Source organism: Pteropus alecto, unplaced genomic scaffold (genome assembly GCF_000325575.1).
Source record: "Pteropus alecto unplaced genomic scaffold, ASM32557v1 scaffold15, whole genome shotgun sequence".
Classification (NCBI taxonomy): Eukaryota; Metazoa; Chordata; class Mammalia; order Chiroptera; family Pteropodidae; genus Pteropus; species Pteropus alecto.
The window spans coordinates 2,747,082-2,762,569 of NW_006436286.1; the positions used below are offsets into that span (position 1 = coordinate 2,747,082).

Sequence of the window (15,488 nt, forward strand, 5' to 3'; positions counted from 1 at the left end):
AAATAAAATAAAAATAGACAAGTACTGGGGAGGATGTGGGAAAACTGGAATTCTTATACACTAAGGGTGGAAATGCAAAATGGTGCAGCCACTATAAAAACGGTATGGAGGTTTCTCAAAAAAATTAAAATTAGAACTACAGTACTATCCAGCAAGTCCACTTCTGCATATTTATTTAAAGAAAACAAAACTACTAACTTGAAAAGACATAAATCCATTTTTATTTGGTTTTCGTGTATGGTATAAGATAGTGTTTGAATTTCATCCCTTTGCATGTGGTTGTCCAGTTTTCCAAACATCATTTATTGCATTGACTGTCTCTGACCCATTGTATATTTTTAAATCCTTTGTCATAAATTAATTGACCATATATGCGTGGGTTTATCTCTGGGCTCTCTATTTTGTTCCATTGATCAATGTGTCTGTTTTATGCCAATAAACCCTTTTTGAAACACAGGTTACCGGATTTTGCACGGAACCTACAAAAGTATTATGAGATCTATTATGAATAAAAAGTTCACAGGATACAAGATCAATATAAAAATCACTGTATGTCTATATACTAGAAAACACAATTATAAAGCGAATTCAAATAAATAATTTATATAAAATTAAAAGATGAAATAGTTTGGAACAAAAAATCTTTTTGATACACAGGTTACCGGATTTTGCACGGAACCTACAAAAGTATTATGAGATCTATTATGAATAAAAAGTTCACAGGATACAAGATCAATATAAAAATCACTGTATGTCTATATACTAGAAAACACAATTATAAAGCGAATTCAAATAAATAATTTATATAAAATTAAAAGATGAAATAGTTTGGAACAAATCTAATGAAGACCTTCGTAGTAAACACAACAAAATACAGTCAAAAATGATTAAATGGACCCTAAACAAATCAAGAAATAATACTCTGTTCATATATTGGAAGACTCGATATTATTAAGATGACTATTCTTCTTAAAATGATATAAAGATTCATAGCAATCCCAATCAATATCCTCCAGGCTTTTTTTTTTTAATAGAATTTGACAAAATGACCCTAAAACTTATATGGAATTAAAAAGGGCCTAAAATAGCTGAACTAATTTTGAAAAAGAGAAAAGGCTGGTGGACATATATCACCTATTTTCAAGACTTACTATAAAGACACAGTATTCACGACTGTGTTATTTGTAAAAAGACAGACCTGTATATCAGTAAAACAGGACAGAAAATCCAAAAGTACACCTACATATAGACAGTCAACTGATTTTCCTTAAAGGCGCCAAAGCAATTCAACAGAGAAAGGATGGTATTTTCCACAAATGGAAAAAAATCAACACTTACCCAACACCATTCACAAAAAAGTCAACTTGAAAGAGATCATAAATCTTTAGAAGCTAAGACCATAAAAAATCCAGAAGAAAATATAAGAGACTATCTTTGCAACCTTTACATAGGCAAAAGTTTCCTAAAAAATACTGACCAAAAAGGAAACTGATAAACTGGACTTTTCGAAATTGAAAATTTATGCTTATCAAAAGATACCATCAAAAATGAATAGGCAAGCAACACATTTGGGGACATATTCACAATACATACATCTGACAAAGGACTCACATCCAGAATATGTGAACTCCTACAATAAAAAACATAAGCTGCTGACTTTCATACTTCACAGAGTAATTTATGCAAAAAACCAGTTTGTATATGAAAATGTACTAAATCTAATTATTCTTAAGGGAAATGAAAATTAAGACCATGAGAGAGATTGCTTCACACTCACTAGAACAGCTAAAATCCAAAGACAGCATCAAAATATTGGTGTAGATGTGAAGTGAGTTAAATTCTCAAGCACGCTGGCAGGTGTGGGATCACACAGCACTTTGGAGAATATTTTGGCAGAACATACACTTGATTCTTGACCAAGTAACTCCACTCCCAAGTATTTTTACCCAAGATAAATCTGTGTACAACAGAGATTCTTACAAGCAAGTTTATAGCATATTCGTTAATGGTATTTGAAAAGTGGAAATGACCTAAAACAGCCTAAAAGTCTGTGAAGAGTAGAAGGTATATACTATTGATAGATGTAGCAGCAATAGAGAGGAATCTTAAAAATATTGTGCTGAGGTAAAAGAAAAATAGAAACAAATAATTATTGTGCATAACTCATTTATAGGATAATCAAGAACAGGCAAACTTGTATGATATTCCCCAAAACTGCCTCTGACAAGGAGAATTAATAGAAAGAGATAAAAGAGAATTTTCTGGGGTCATGGAAATCCTCTGTAGCTTGTTCTGCTTGGAGTCAAGTGGGCATATACAACTGTGAAAACTCATCCGATTGAACGTGAGAGATCTACTCTTACTCCACATAGACTACAGTTAAATTAAAATTTTTTTCCTTGATAAGAGCATTTATTCTAGAGAGGGGCGATGGATAATAAACAAAAGGAATGACTAAATTATATTTTTATTAAGCTAGTGCTTAAGGGAGAAAATGGAAAGAAAGATGAAATGCTGGAGATGAGGTGCTGAAATATTGTTTAGGGCCAAAGAAAATTAATGCATGCGTGATTTTGAATAATGACCTAATGACCTAAAAGAGTTAAAGAAGCTATTAGAACATACTTGATATTTTCCATGTTTAGAAAAATTCTTCTACAGATTGGAATAAAATATTTTGCTCATACAAAAGCAATTTAATACTGGTTTAACAAAAGAGAAACAAGGAACGGAGATATTTGATTCCCTACATTTTTCCTAGAATCCATGAATTTATCTATTCATCATCCACCTGCTGTCTGTCTGTCTATCATCTATCTATCTATCTATCTATCTATCTATCTATCTATCTATCTATCTAATCTATCTCGTTGAAGGCACAACAGCAGTTGGGCCAATTACAATTCAAGTAGATACCATATGAAAAAAATGAACATAAAATTTGGATAATGCAATCATTCTGAAGAACTAAAATATGACCATTCTTTCAAAGGACTCATAGTTAATCCCAATTAACAGAACAGAGAGAATAATTGAAGTTTGGGGTAGAGAACACAAAAAATAAAACAGTGAAAATTATGTTAGAATAATGTTAAGATATCAATATCCATGAAAATTGTTAGAATATTAAGACATCAGTATTGAAAGAATGATCAAATGGAAAGAGACCATATATTTTTTTGAGGAAAAGTGAAGAGCCACAGCATCGCAGGGATCCATTCACCATGATGGCTATGCGGTCACCCAGAATGTCAGCCTCGTCCATGTGGTGGGTGGTCAGTAGGATGGTCCGATCCTGTTTGTACTGGTGAAGCACGTCCCAGGCGGCTCTCCTCGAGGCTGGGTCCATGCCAGACGTTGGCTCATCAAGTATCACCACCTAAGGACAAAAAGAACAATTCCGTGACCGCTGTTAAACATTATGTACCACTAGGGTCTCATCGGTCACAGGGCTTACTCTGGTTTTGCTTTTTTGGTCACTTGTCCAAATGAGCTAACATAAGAAGTTTAGACTAAGACTGAATTAGGAATGCCTGAATCATTGCAAGCTTGTGATCATTTTATATCAACAAGGTTGATCACGTGAATCCACCTGGGATTTCATTTGGGAGGTTCCTTTTTTGACTTCTGGATATTTATCAGCTCTCAGGTTTGTGTCAGCCGATTTTTTAACGATGGCTTCAGTGGGGATCAATTTTCAGCTTCTATCTTACGTGTACCTTGGAGTCCCCTAAAAGTGCTATACTGATGGAGAGTTTGCGCTTCATTCCTCCACTCAGTGACTCTGAAAACGCGTTTTGCTTTTCCAGCAGGTTAAAAGTAGACAGCATTCGGTCAATTTCCAGAAAACACATCTTTCGAGGGATTCCTTTCACCTGGAAAGAGGAGCCAGAGTTTACAGGGCGCTTCCAGGTTTATGCTCAGGAACATTTTCACCAGCATTTTTCTTGCATCGTCTTCTCCCCTTTGCCTCTGTTTATGTTTGAAGGAGAATTCATCACAAATTTTCGAACTTTCTGAGAATAATGATTTTGATGGTAGCTATTTTATCTTAAGTACATGGATAGAGTGGGGAAAAAAGAATATATCTTTGGCTTACCACACCATAGAAATAAAGGTGTTCTGATACTGTCAAGTAATTAAACAACAAGTCTTGCTGGGGGCACAAGCCCAAACTTTTCCTGATCTGGACCATCTGCTTTGAGATGTCATATCCATTAATATAGGCCTCTCCACTGGTAGCAGGATAGAGACCTACAGTCAAGCAGAAGATATAACAGAAACTTAGTTCTCGTGAAGGAACATGACCACAAACTTCGTCGGCGCCTCAACTTCAAAGCATACTTATAAATGAATCATTAGAATTAGCAACGTCTTACCACCTCGCACCCGTTAGAAGGGCTATTATCAAACGGGACCAGCAATAACAAGCGTTGGAGAGGAGGTGGAGAAAAAGGGCCCCCTCGCACACTGCCGCTGGGAATGTAAACTGGGGCAGCTACTACGGAAAACAGTGTGGAGGTTCCTTGAAAAATTAAGAGTGGAATTACCATATGACCCAGCCATCCCTCTTCCGGGTATCTACCTGAAAAATTTGAAAGCACTTATTTGTAAAGATACACACACACACATTCACTGCAGCATTCTTTACAACAGTCAAGACATTGAACACACCAGGTGTCCTTCAACAGGTGATTGGATAAAGAAGATGTGGTACATTTATACAGTGGAATATTACTCAGCCATAAAAAAGATAAAATACTGCCATCTGTGACAACATGAATGGATCTTGAAAGTTCTTATGTGAAGGGAAATCAATTAGATGGAAAAGGACAAGAACCATATGATTTCACTAAATTAGATGGAAAAGGACAAGAGCCATATGATTTCACTCATGTGGGATATAAAACAAAAAGCAACAAGTGGACAAATGATACAAACTCATAGATACAGACAACAGGATCGTGGTTACAAGGGAGTGGGGGGAGGATGAGGAGGGCAAAGGAAACCAAATGCAAGGTGACAGAAGGGGACTAGACTTTAGGTGGTGAGCACACGAGAGAGTATGAAGATGCTGTATTATAAAGTCGTACCCTCAGGGTCTATTATATATAATGTTATTAACCAGTGGAACCCCAATAAATTTAATGAAAAATAAAACTAATACTAAAGCTCTCATAAGCTTTTAAAAAATATGAAGATTTTGTGACATTAGAGGTACATTTTATTTTGCAAAGATCCAAACCTACAGAAAAGTTGCAAGAACAATACAAGAAATTGTCTTACACTCTTCAACTAAAAAAAGAATTAGCAATATCTCACGCAGAAGGACATTCTAGAAAATATCAATTGTTATCTTTGGAGTGATGATAATAGAAATAATTTATTTTGTATTTTTGGCTTCATTAACTGTATGTTCTAATTTTCAATGAGTATAAATGAGTACAAATCACTCAGGTAATAAAAACACTTAGAGTTTGTTAACATAGAACATTCCAGCATTGCCATAGTCATTTGACAACATTTATGAATTACGTTATAAGCTGCGTTCTATACTAGATTGTGGTAGATGCTTTTAAAACTGAAAATCGAGATGATAAAACTGCTATTAATGAAAATTTTAAATTCTAGTTGGGGAAGGTAATATATAATAACCTAAAATAGTTTTAAAATATTTATATGACATTTATCCATAGCTGTGATAACTGGGTAAGTTCAGGAGGAAAATATCACTTTCCATCCCGTAACTCATTAATCCTACTTTTAAAATATGCTACGAAGAGAATAAATGTATTGAGAGATATCTAGAATAACATGACTGACAGTATGTCCCAAAGTACCCCTGTCATCCTGAAGTCCCGTCCATTATTGTGTTTATTTAGATGCTTTCCTTTTGAACAATGTATTCTGCTCTCGGATGCATTGAAATGAGAGTGGCTGATCACTCCTTTTCACTTCTAGTTTCTGTCATGGACCTTTCATTTCTGATTTCAGTACTTTGAATCATCTGTTTTTCTCATGGTCAGCTAAAGTTTTACCCATTTTATTGATCTTTTCAAAGAACCAATTTTGGTTTCGTTAATTTTGGGTTTCATTAATTCTATTATTTCCTTCCTTCTGATTGCTTCGGGATTAGTTTGCTAATCGATACTCTTGTGTGTGTGTGTGTGTGTGTGCGCGCGCGCGCGCGCATGCTCAAATTTAAGTTGAAAAGTTAGATTCTTTAGTTGAGAACTTTCTTTTTTTAAAAATAGACATTTATAGCTATAAATTTCCCTGTAAGCACTGCTTCAGCTGCATCTCATATGTTTTGTATGTTATGTCTTTATTTTCATTCATGTCAAAATATTTCCTAATTTTCTTTGTGATTTCTTCTTTTACCATTAGTATTTAGGAATACATTTAATTTCCATAAATTTGTGAATCCCCAAATTTCTTCTTGTTGCTAAATTATAATTTCACACCATTATAATTAGAAACTATGTTGTGTGATTTCAATTTTTTAAATTCATTGAGGCTTTTTTTATGGCCTGCTACACGATCTATTCCGGAGAATGTTCCATACATGGTTGAGAAGAATATAAATTTTGCTGCTATTGCATGAGATGTTGTGTAGGTGTCTGTTAGGTATATTTTGTGTGTAGTATTGTTCAAGTCTTCTATTTACTTGTTGATATTTTGCCTAGTTGTTCTATCCTTTATTGAAAGTGGGGTATTGAAATCTCTAATTATTATTTTTTAATTTGTCTATTTCTCTCTTAAATTTTGTCAGTTTCTGCTTCACATATCTTGGCTGTGTTGGTAGGTACATATATTTATAACTGTTACAACTTCCTGATGAATTGGCCCTTCTGTAAAATATCCTTCCTTATTCCTAGTAACGCTTTGCATTTCAAAGTCTATTTTGTCTGATGTTTGGATAGCTATTCCAGCTTTCTTGTGGTTGCTTTTTGTATGACATTCTTTACTTTTACCCTATCTGTGTTTTGCATCTAAAGTGTGTCTCCTGCAGACAGCATAGAGATGGATCTTATTTTTATACATCTGACAATCTGTCTTTTATATGGATTATTTAATCCATTAACAGTATATTATTGATACAGCTGGATATATGTCTACCATTTTACTTTTTCTTTTTACTATGTCTTATGTCTTATTTTGTTCCTCAATTCCTCCTTTATTTTTTTCATTAAATGGATATTTTCTAGTATAACATTTTAATTCCTTTTATGATTCTTTTCACTACATATTTTGAATTATTTTTCTTAATGGTTGCTCTGAGGCTTACCATATACAATTTACCTTAAGAGTTTCTACTTCAGATTTATATTGACTTAATTCCAGAGAACTATAGAATCATTACTCCTATGTAGCTTTATTCCTTCTTCTTTTTGTGATACTGCTGTTATCATATGACATCTATATATGTCACCATTACAAGAATACATTGTTATTACCATTTACAGAATTTTATGTCTCTTAAAGAGGTTGAGAAAGAAAGGAGGGCATCTATATATTTATAGAGTTTGTTAAATTTACCTCTTATTTACCAGTTTTGGTTCTCTTTATTTGTTCCTGTGGATTTGTGTTCTCATCAAGCACCATTTCCTGACTCTATTACAAGTTTGCTCCTGTCCACCTCCCTTGTGCTGTTATTGTCAAATAGGCTACTTTTCTCTACATTGCAAGCCTAAAATTAGTTATATATTTTCATATAATTTCTCTTAAGATTAGTTGAGAAGTAATATGTGTTCATTTTATATACATAAATTAATATTACATAATTATCTTTATCGATACTCGTGTGTGTGTGTGTGTGTGCGCACGCGCGCACGTGCTCAAATTTCCATCTGGGCTTATTTGCTTTCAGGCCAAAGGACTTGCTTCAAGTCAACTAGCAATAAATTCACTCGGGTTCTGTATATCTGGGAATGTATTGTTCAATGTTCACTTCTGAAAGACAGAGGTGAGACTCTTGGTTGACAGTTTTGCTTTCAGCACTTTTTATATATTGTCCCATTGGTCCCTGGCCTCCATTGTTTCAAATGAGAAGTCAGTCATTAGTCTTACTGGGGTGCCATTATACGTGACAAGTCATTTTTTCACTCTGCCTTCAATATTTTCTGTCTCTCAGAGTTTTAACTATGGTGTGGATCTCTCTAATTTTATTCTATTTGGAGCTTGTTGAGCTTCTTGGATATGTAGATTAATGTTTTCAGCAAATCTAGGAAGTTTCAACCTTATTTCTTAGAATATCTTTTTTTGCTTTGTTCTCTTCCTCCTGTCCTCACATTCCCATTACATGTATGCTGGTACACTCACAAAGTTTTCTCAAATTTCTCTGAGGCTTCGTTAATTTTTTAAACTCTATTTTCTTTCCATTATTCAGACCATATAACCTCAATCTTCAAGTTCACCAATTCTCCCTTCTGACAATTCACATCTACTGTTGATCCTCTTTAACAAAATTTTCACCTTGGTTATTGTACTTTTCAACTCCGGAATTCCTACCTGGTTTTTAAAAAATATTTTCTCTTTCTATTGATATTTCCTACTTATTGAGGTATTCTTTTCATACATTCTATTGTTTCTTTAATTGTGGTTTCCTTTAGTTCTTTGAACATGTTTATAATGGTTACTTGAATGTCTTTGAAAAACCTGGCAACTGACACCTCTCACGAGAAGGTATTTCCAACTTAGAAAGTAGATTATTAAACGATTTTATGTGTCACTGAAATGACTAAACTGTTAACATCGAGGGGGATACACAACACTCTGGTAAGCTTTATCTACAGCGTTTGTGTGAGGGCTCCCCCGCAACCCCCGAACAGAGCTAAACACATACCTGAGAGAATGGACAGTGTAGTGGATTTTCCTGCCCCATTATGTCCTAGAAGAACAGTGATTTGCCCCTCATATAAATTCAAGGACAAGTCTTTTAAAGCTATTTTGGTAGTGTTCTGCACTCGGAACTCCTGTGGGGAGAAAAAACCCAAAATGCTCATTTTATCTATCATTATCACTTTGGAAGAACAAGCACTCATATAAACTATCTATAGAAGAAATAATACATCATTAACCTCACGAGGAAAATATCCAAAATGTAAGAAGGACAAAACTGTGAAAAGGAAAAAATATTTAAAGGCTTAACAGGAGTTTCAGAATTTCACAGTAAATCTATAAATATCCCCTGAGCAACCTCATCCATGCCTGCTTGTTTCAATTCCCATCTTGAAGCTGATAATGCCACAATCTTTTCAGTCACTGCCTTTGTGCTAATTTGGAAGACTTCCAATTAAAAACCTAGCTAGAACATCTAAGACATAGATGTTCTATAGGCATCTCAAGTTTCTTGTGTGTAGACTACCAGTGCTTCTGCTTAAGATGCAAAAATCTAGAAAGAGCATCACTCCTACTCTAGCAAACAAGTACCTAAATAATCTATGAAATCGTAACTTTTCTCTAACCCATCAGAGAGGTGAGTTTTCAAGGCAACTAACAAGTTTAAATTTGCAGAAAGATAAGATGCCTTCAAGAACACGTGGTATATAAATATTTGCTTACCTGGGGCAGACATAGGCGCTATATAAACTAGTGAGAAAATTTCGGTTAACTTTTTAATGAAAATGAAATGAAAACAGCTTGAGAAACACAATATTTAAGTGGGAGAGTTGGTATTCAAGCGCATTTCATTTAGGCTTAAAGTATGTATTCCTTCCAATATACCCACTGATGGTAAACTGAGGCAAAACACCTTGTGTAACAAAAAAATATATACTATTTCTTTTTTCCTCCAACTGACAGTGAGTATTTTCTCCCTAGGTGCTCTCATCCTATCCCCTTCCTAGATCTGAGAGCCAGGCTTATGTAACTGCTTCTTTGAAATCTCTACTTGATGACTGTCTAAGGTGCCTATGTCCAAAATGGAGCTCTTATTTCCCCCAACTTTCGCTTAACAAACTAACCAAATAAACGTCAAACTTTTCCCCAGTGTCTCCAATATCCATACATCGCTCCACTAACACTCACTTGTTCAAGCCACAAAACTAACAGCCACCTCGGTTTCCTCCTTCCTCCTCAATCACTCATCCAAGCTATGAGCAACAGTTTTTTTCCGTTCTAACTCCTAAACATATTCCGAATCTCTGTACTTCACTCTCCAATGCCAAAAGCCTAATCTCTGCTGCTGCCATATCTTACCTAAGCTACTATAAAAGTCTCTAATTTGTGTTCTTTCCTCCATTTGTACTCCTCATAGTAGGAGCCACCCCAAGGCAGGAGCATGAACTTGAGTGAGGCTTTCTTCAGCCAAACACATTCCAAAGGTGACACTGAGGGCTCTCAGCTAAAGCTATCAGTGACACGCACCCTTCTATATAGCTAGCTGATGAGAAAGTATTTCGGTCCAGAGGGCGGCATCTGGGAAGGGAAGTATTATATTCGGTCCATGCCCTGCATTGCTTGAATGCTCTTCCTTTGTGTTTTGGCTGCAGGCCCTCCAGGGTCTCTTGTCCTGGGGGGAAACTTACACGGCAGTATAAGTGGGGTGAATTACAGATCCCCACTGCTGGTCTTGACACTGCAACTGATATTATCTCCATCCTTTACTACTCATTCTAGATCACTGTCATCTTAGGCTAGCAACTCTGCTGATCTAGAGGGTGTTTTGGGGGCGGAGGTGAGCTAGACCTTCATCCCGAAGTTACTGGGCACTCCTCAGGCCAGAACTGCTGCATTTGTTCATTTACTGTCATACTGGCTAGGAGAGTACCAAGACACCCAAATAGATCACGTGGGCACCAAATGTAGCCCTCCCTGTTCTCACTACGTAACAGCTGTCCTACCTGTTTCCTGGTGATCAGTGTCACCTGCCCCGTTGCCAAAATGGTGATTCCTCTCTTTCTCTGCTGGTCTGCTGGCATGAAAGGTCCAGAGTCCCTTGGCAGCAACCAGCTTATAGTTCAAAGGAACTCCTGCTGTACCCCCCTTGGGGATCATGACCCCTTAGAGCCCGTGGTTGGGATGACAGGAAGCACAGAATCCCCACGTGGGTAACTAGGAGTACTAGTAACTAGGATTGCTCCTGCTTATCTTCCTTGGTTTGTTATCTTATCTGTTGGGTAAGATAATGGCCTCTGCTTTAGTGTCTACACTGCATCCTGAAGAACAGCGACTCATTCTCTCAGGCTACCATCTCTAAGTGGTTGCCTCAAATACACCTGCAGCAGGCCATTTCATCTTTCCCTTGGGTTGGCAGGATACATGTGACAGACCAGTGCATTCCAGAGTCGTGAGCTCACTGCTGTGCTTCCTTTGCTGGGAAGTGTGTCTCCTTGCCTGATACGACACTATGTGGGGTCCCATCCTGGCAGGCCAAATACTCAATAAACTCTGGGACGTGGTGTTGGCTGAGACTCCACAGGTAGGAGAGGCAGGAATCCATCAGGATGAGTGTGCAAGAGGCCTAGTGTGCCCGTCCAGTCCCCACACAGCTGGCTGACCTCCTTGAGGAGCGGTGCTCGGAAGTGGGCTTTGTTGCCGACATGCTAGACATCTCGCAACAGGAGAAGCAAGATTTGTCATGGCGAGTGAGAGCCCGTGTTTCCTGCAACCCTGCTGGTATTGATGGCGATATCTGGGCCACCACTATGATCACTGATGGCAGAAGCTGGCAGGTGTCAAGTGGCTGAGATGCTCTGTCTAGCTGGTTATTCAGTAACTCTTCTGTGGTATATGGTCTCTGGTGCATGTTAGCATGCATTACAAAGATCTTCACGTTTTGTTCTCTCATTCCTACAGTTCTATCCACATGCCTCTATGCTAGAGTTCCTTGACCCTGACTTTCCAGGCTTTGTCCTTCTAGGCCCCTGACTAATTTGCCACAGCATTCACCACTACCATGAGTTCAGTAGTCTTGGGCCACTTCTTCTACACAAAGTGGATGATGAGGCAAATGGCTTTCATGAAGCTCTGTCCTGTGGATTTCCTCTCCCTTTGCCTTTCAAAGTTATTCCTATCCGGGGCTTTAGAGAAGCTGCTGATCATTCCTGGCATTCACCCAGGGACCAAGTTAAGTTGCCTGTGAACGAAACCCAAGTTTTTTCCTCCTCTGCAAGTCGGCATATATCAAACCCCAGTGTGTTTAGGGGCGTGAGCTGAGAAGAACTGAAGCAGCAGAGGAGGAAGACATGAGGTACCTGCTCATGCAGCCTCTGCTGACTCTGCTCATGTTCAGTCTCGGGTACCACTTCCATCCTATGATGGATAGATGCCGGTCTTGCCTGTCCTTACTGATTTGGTGGGTCTAATGGGATCCGGCGCAGGATGGCCAGTTCTGAACAGTTATTTGGTGTTCCACGATCGATGGCTTCATCTCTACCAAAACCCAATGGCAGGCCAGGAACTGTTTTTGAAAGGTATAATTCTCCGCTTCGATTGCAGAAGGCATGGTACCTCTTCCAGGTACCAAATCTATTTAAGTTGCCTATTGCTGAGGAGTAAATGACCCAAAACTAATTGGCCTAAAACAACAATAAACATTTTTTTTTTCCTCATAGTTTCTGGCCTCGGAAGTGCTCAGGTGGGCAGCTTTGTCTCAGGGTCTGTCACGATTTTTCATTCAAAATGTTGGCAAGGGCTACTACAGTCATCTGAAAACTCAATGGAGATGAGAGGATCCACTTTCAAAGCTGCTCAGTCACGTGACTGGCAAGTTGGTACTGGTTGCTGGAGGAAGGACTCGGCTCACTCCCTGTGAGTCTCTCTCCAGTCATTTGGGGATGGACGATCACTAATCAGGGGTCCTGGGGCGTGCCCTCCAAGACAGGGGTTGGCAGCTAGAAAGCTACAGAAGAGGAAATGAGCCCACAGGGGTGCTCTCGAGGTCAGCACCTGTGTGGGGGTGGGAAGGGGCAGTTGTGCGGCGCAGCACCAGCAAAGTCAGCCCCGGGGGTGCAACGGGCCTGGCTGTGTGTGAGGGGACCCTGTTCAGCTGAGGCGACTGCTAGGGAGGGTGGCCTGTGTTCCGCGATGGCCATGTTTTCAGAGAGGCTTTAATGAATGACCTCCAGAATGGTTCCTGCTCCCCATCCTACCTCTTCACGACTAGGTCATCACCCTATCTACTATCCTAACGGCATTTTCTGTGCACTGAAATTGTCTTGACTGTTCTTGCTAACCCACTTTCATTCACACTAGAATGTCAGCTCCTTGAAAGCGTGGGTCTTATATGGCTTTCTCACTGGTACATCCAAGAATGAATGAATGAATGAATGAATGAATGGTACAAGGAGGTCCCTGGTTCTTCCGAGCAGTCTCATGGGCCTGGATATGAAAGTCTGAGGAGCGTATAGGAAGAATGCACATCAGAGCGGCTCTGAGGGGCAATCTGGTGGGAGAGGCAGAGAGAGAGAAACAGGGAAACAGAGCTGAGGGTCCTAGCCCACATGCTCCTTGAGCCAACCCTACCCAGCCCTAACCTATATTTTAGTTTCCTAATATTCACCGAAAAAGTTTTATGTGAATGGATTTCCTGAGGACCCCAGGTGAAAGGCTGAGTTTGCATTTTCGGTTGATAGAACCAAAACAGAGATAGCAAGTGCTACCTACACCAGAGGCAGAGACGGCCGCAGGTGTCTAAACAAACACCTCCAGAATCAGCCGAATTGGCGTGGAGGGATCTGGGATTCTAGAAGCTGTGGGATTAGGAGCTCAAATCAAGGTTAGGTAGACCTCTGACAGGCAATGGGGTGCCAGTAAATATACGGGACACCTGCATGCTACATGCCTGCAATTGGTCCAGACGAGCAGAGAGCTCCGAGTCCTCTCCTGATGAACACCTTGACAGAAGAGATTGCAAACAAACGCAAGACATTTGCAAACAGAAATTAATGTTCACGTACTCAAAATATTCAAGCTCCACTAGACTCTACCTTTCTAAATGAAAATATTCGTAGAAGACCGCCATTGCGGTTTATAGAAAAACTGACTTTATTCTAGAGAAAAGAGAAAGGTTTCTATATGCTGTGTAAATTTCATTTATGTCTTTCTCGCAGGAAGTAAACAGGATGACCAGAACCTGTTATTAGCATGTGACCTCTTTCTTGGTATCCCCAGAAGCAAACATTTACGATGAACTGTAAACTAAGTATCAGTCCCATCAAGAGAGAGACCCATAAAACAATACCTTGCTCAGATGTTGGAGCTGGATACCAGCCACCAAGTGAGTAGGTTCAGTTTCAAAATACTTGCTTTCAGTTGTCTCATAGAATTGCCTTGTTTCAATTTTCTTTTTAGGTTTTTCCCCAAACCAGAATGAGCGCTAAGAGGAGAATAAAAATGTAATCACTACAGAAAGCACTGAAAAACAAAGCATTCGAAAATACTTTAGCCTGTTACCCTTTGTATGAAGATGGGCAGAAAATTTCTTGGGATGAAATTTTAGAGCTAATTGGCTATAATTGAAATCCCCAAGGCATGAAAGCAGGCTAGTCTATTGAAATCGTAACTGTCCAAGAGTAAACCACTCCCAAATGAGGTCATAGCAGAATGTATTATATCGCTCTCTGTTATCTCTTCCTCTCTTAGCAACACATAAGCCAACAAAAATAAGGGGAAAGACTGAGAAGGGAGGGCAAGGTGTACATGCCGCCCGTTTTGCTAAGAAATCTGGGCTAACCAAAGGAAGAAATCAGGTGGTGAGTACACAGATATGAAACATAACAAAACCTCTTCTTGTTAGCATCCAAAGACCCATCCTGTATTAATTTCTTTATGCCGGAGTTCAATCCCTCATGAAACATTCACCTGCAAAAGTGATGGATTACTTAGAATTCGTAAAGTTTGGGGTTGCAGGCCATTATCTACAGATTATTTATATTTGTTTATAGTGGAGGCTTTATAGTGTATTAGGAAAGGGCTAGTGAATTCATATAACTAGAGCAATTAGAATGATTCCTTCACCTGACTTATTGATTCAATTACAGATAGTGCAAAATTAACTAACGATGGCTTTTATATAAATTACAAAACAGGTCCATAAGGACTGTGGCCTCGCTCAACAACTGAAGCATCACAACTCACCAGCAAAAAGAAGTTCCATGGCTTGGCCACACCGTATTCTCCCGGAAAGACCGCTTCTATATACCAGGCCACCAGACCATACAAGACAGCATCCAACAGAAATGTTCCCAGGGTATAGGCGAAGACAAAGTTCTCCATTGTGCTTGGTGAGAAGATATTACTCCATTTAATTCCAATTTCTAAGACAGAACAACAGATACTTAATTTAGGTGCCAAATGAAACAGCTATTCGTCAGCATCATAATTAAAGAGTGAAGAAAAATATGTTAATATTTTCTTTTGAGATTCCTCTCATATTCAGCTACTTTCTTATACTGGTAGAATTTAGGACGTCTGAGCGAGTAATCATGTAATATGTCTCCCACTATGCCATGGATGAATAATCGGGAATGAGTGAAATAAAATAT

The 15,488-nt window shown here is 38.5% G+C and overlaps 1 protein-coding gene across 1 annotated transcript in view; it reads right to left on the reverse strand.

Annotated features, from left to right (window-relative positions):
• Positions 1 to 15,488, reverse strand: part of LOC102884742 (ATP-binding cassette sub-family A member 3) — an 84,451-nt gene that overhangs the window by 47,405 nt on the left and 21,558 nt on the right. The window contains exons 9-14 of the mRNA XM_025047284.1: positions 15,082 to 15,260; positions 14,186 to 14,320; positions 8,846 to 8,975; positions 4,100 to 4,254; positions 3,720 to 3,875; positions 3,169 to 3,379 (exon numbers count right to left, since the gene is read on the reverse strand). Of these exons, the coding sequence (XP_024903052.1) occupies positions 3,169 to 3,379; positions 3,720 to 3,875; positions 4,100 to 4,254; positions 8,846 to 8,975; positions 14,186 to 14,320; positions 15,082 to 15,260 (966 nt within the window). The remainder of the gene's footprint in view (positions 1 to 3,168; positions 3,380 to 3,719; positions 3,876 to 4,099; positions 4,255 to 8,845; positions 8,976 to 14,185; positions 14,321 to 15,081; positions 15,261 to 15,488) is intronic.